The 3,469-nt window shown below is 56.3% G+C and overlaps 1 protein-coding gene across 3 annotated transcripts in view; it reads right to left on the bottom strand.

Annotated features, from left to right (window-relative positions):
- ARHGEF10L (Rho guanine nucleotide exchange factor 10 like) overlaps positions 1-3,469 on the bottom strand; it is a 100,683-nt gene that overhangs the window by 56,475 nt on the left and 40,739 nt on the right. For 2 of the 3 annotated variants that reach the window (XM_006034739.3, XM_025216806.1), the window contains 2 exons: positions 2,442-2,539; positions 1,346-1,519 (listed from right to left, as the gene is read on the bottom strand). In XM_006034739.3, coding sequence (XP_006034801.2) covers positions 1,346-1,519; positions 2,442-2,539 — 272 coding nt within the window. The remainder of the gene's footprint in view (positions 1-1,345; positions 1,520-2,441; positions 2,540-3,469) is intronic. The other variant, XM_025216807.1, reaches the window with a different exon arrangement.

The raw sequence follows: 3,469 nt of genomic DNA, 5'->3' as shown, positions 1-3,469 counted from the left end.
CACCAATTTCCCAGCTGGGTTGCTGACCCTAAGATGGTATTGAAGAGAAAGCCTTCTTCCATCTGGCACTGCCAGGGCAGGGTGAAAGTAAGCAGGTGGCCTCATTAAAACAGAGGGCAAGCAGGAAGCAAGAAGAGAGGGGTCTGTGGACTCTCCTGGCTGCAATCCAGCCTTCCCTTTCCAGGGATGTTTTGAAGCTTCTGGGTTCGAGCCTGCAGCCTTGGTGCTGCACAATAGCTTTCAAACAAGACGGCAGGTGCCTTTGGATACTACAGGGGCAAACAAGGCAGCTTATGCAGAGGACTGCAAGAAGGATGTCGGGTGAGAAGCCAAGTTCCCATAACATTTCTGCTCTGAAATCACCTTTAAAAAGACACGGCGGTGAGAAAACAGATGCACCCCGTCCAGCCTAGCCAGCAGCCTAGGAGTATACGAGACCAGGTCCTTGTCCTGGCCCTGCCGGTTTCCCACACCCCAGGTGAGCACCCTAACCACTGAGTTCACAGCTATACTGGGCTCACCACAACTTCCATCCTGCAGCCGAGAAGCCCTCCCGGCAGAAGTGACACTGTAAATCACCATGTTCCCTCCCAAAAGTTTCAGTTTCAACATATCGGCCTTTTCTGACAAAATTGCACCACTGCTAAAAATTCCCAAGCAGCAACGACTGAGCAGAGAGTGCGAGGCGGATCACAGACCGGGGATGCTGTGGGTCCAAGCTTTGCAGATCCCAGGGGCTAACGTGGAAGACTTGGCCGTGGCCCTCAAAAGGGGAATTCCTCCGATTTGGGTACAGCAATCCTGGGGGTTGCCCAGGAGGGAGCACGGGGCTGTGGCTTGAAAGGATCTCTTGCTTTCAAGCAGGCTCACCATGCAGCCTGACCCAGCAAAGGCTGGGGAAGAAGTGAAACACTCCCATGACCCAGCAATGCCTCCTGGGCATTTCCACCACAGCCCAACCAAGTGGGGATTATTTCTAGGTGGAATCCAGTTCCCTACAAAATGCAGGCCAAGCTATCCTCTGCATCACCCTGGGGGGAGCGGACTGTCTTCTTGCCCTGCCCCGATGCAGAGGAGATGCAGGCAGATTCCCTAATGAGGGTGGCTTTTGTGCCGCACCTGAAACGGATGCTGAAGATGCCTCTGGAGTGAGGACAGAAGGAGGTTTGCAACCCAAACGTGCATCGCTCCCTGCTCCGCACTAGGCTAAGGCCGCTGGCGCTGCGCTCGGTGCATGAACAGTGTCACCTAGTGGGCAGAGCAGGGATGGGGAGGCTCATCCCAACCAGGCAGGTGCCCGGCAGGCCGTGGCTCTGCCCCTCCACGGCCAGAGAGGAGCACGCACCTTGTTCAGGCTGCTGCGATCGCTGATGCTCTTCGTCAGCTGCTGGATCTCGGCCACCTGGTCGGCCACTCGTTTCTGCTCGTTGAGCTTCTCGGCCAGGGTCTCCAGCTCGGTGAGGGCAAGTTGGAGCGACAGCCTCTCCGGGTGGCCTTTCGGCGTGTTCTTCAACATGTCCTGGGGAGACAAAAAATAAAGAGAGACCATCAGCACGATGGGAAGTCACCCCACCAGCACCAGGCTGGCACACCACATGGAGTACAGCCGTAGGCACGTGGATTTCCAGAGGTGCTAATCACTTGCTACACCGCTGGGAATCAAGGCACTGGACCGCAGAGAGACCCTTGGAAGCTCAGCCTGGCCTGTAAAGACTTGTGCTGGAAGAAAGCAGGGCAGATGTCCCTAACCCTGCCCTGCTCGAGTCTCCCAGATCACCTGGCGATTGCTAGGGGTGTGCTCTGCCCTTTAGCTGAGACTGCAAATGGTACCTGGCTATGCTCCCACCTAATAGGCACAATGTGCATCTCAGGGGCATCACTCAGACCAGACAGGCCCCTCCCTGGGCAGCTTTGCACCTGCTAGCAGGGGGAAAAAAAGACTTTGCTCTTTTGTGTTAATGAGCAGGGTGAGATGCTGCTGCCCCTCACTAAAGCAGGAGCCCTTTGGGATACTACAGGAACCACCTGCCTGGGAGAGAGCTGGCAGGGAGGCCAAGCAGCCCTCATTCCCCTCATCTGGCTTCAAGAGCAAGGAACCAAGGGAGACCTGTGCAGACTGAGAGGAGCCGAGCGGACCAGCGAGCGTCCGCCCCACCAGTGAAGGGAAGCTGTGCCCACACCAGCCTTGTGGGCTGGAGCATGCCAGGAGCAGGGTGGAGTTCAGGCCTGACTTCCAGCAGCACTCCTCAGCTGATCCAAGTCAACACAACCTCAGTGCAATGACCCCAGGAGAGGTGCTGGCATCAGAGACCCCAGAACAACTGCCCCAAATCCCCCCAGCCTTCAACTACCCCATTTCCCTGCCTCGTCCGCTTGCCTTCCCCACCCCTCCACGGCCCCCGGGGACCTCTCCCCAAGGAGCAGGCTCCTGTTCACGGTACCTGCAGCAGCAGAATGAACTGTGGGAACCTCTGGATGGGCTTCACCATCAGCCCGTAGAGCGTGACCCGGTCTGGGCTCGACATCTGCCGCTTCTGCGGAGACGAGAATGACCCGTAACCACATGCATTTCAACCAGGATCTTGCTGAAGAGCTTCTTGAACAAACATCCCCTTGACCTATTACTCCCTCCCCTTCTCCACCCAACCCAGGATCTCCATGGGAGGGTCTCAGCCAGATCCTCTGGTTCCTTCACTCCTACATTTTTGTTTCTCCATCTCCTGCTTGCTCATATAGCGCCTCAGTAGATGCTAAGAGCTGCAAGGACTCCTTGCACCTCCTTCACCCTGCTCCAGTCAGGTGCAAGGTTGTGCACCACCCAAGCAGATACTGGTCTGCGTGGTGCATGCACCGCAAGGGGAGCACATCCATGCGGAGAGTTGGGTGGGGGTCTGAAGAGGTCCCAGTGACTGTGGCCAAGTTGAGTGCACCATATTCAGGCACTAGTCCTGAGAAGATGCAATCAGGTGTCACAGGAGGAGGTGCCACTGAGCTGGGTGGCAAGCCTAGACCATCAGAAAGGATGATGAAGGGACCTTGCACAATTCACAGCACCAAATGGCAACCTTTATACGCCAGCCGTATTCTGGGCATCCAGCACCTCCTTACCTCCTGGTGTAAGTGGAGTGTATGCTTTGCCCAGGACAGGGTTTGGACACCCAGCCCCTGCTATAAAACCACAGGATTGATACAGGATGGGAGCTCTCCTACAGCTCAACAGCACGGCACTGAAGCCACGCTGGTCGAAATCCTTGTTGAGTGATTCACTGCAGCTGCAGTAACCCGCTGCCTACAGACTGGTGAACACAGTTTAAAACTGCATCCTCACTCCACCCTGGGGATGTCTGGGAACACACCAGCCCCAATGACACCCGGTTACAGGTGTAATCCCACCCAGGCAGGACCCAGCGTGTTGATAGCCACCCATCATGTATTTGAAGTCTGCTATCAAACTCGACTCCAGCCCCTC

The sequence above is a fragment of the Alligator sinensis genome, unplaced genomic scaffold (genome assembly GCF_000455745.1).
Source record: "Alligator sinensis unplaced genomic scaffold, ASM45574v1 scaffold1782_1, whole genome shotgun sequence".
Taxonomy (NCBI): Eukaryota; Metazoa; Chordata; order Crocodylia; family Alligatoridae; genus Alligator; species Alligator sinensis.
Note: the sequence above shows the minus strand (reverse complement) of the source record. Positions and strands in the feature narration are given on the sequence as shown.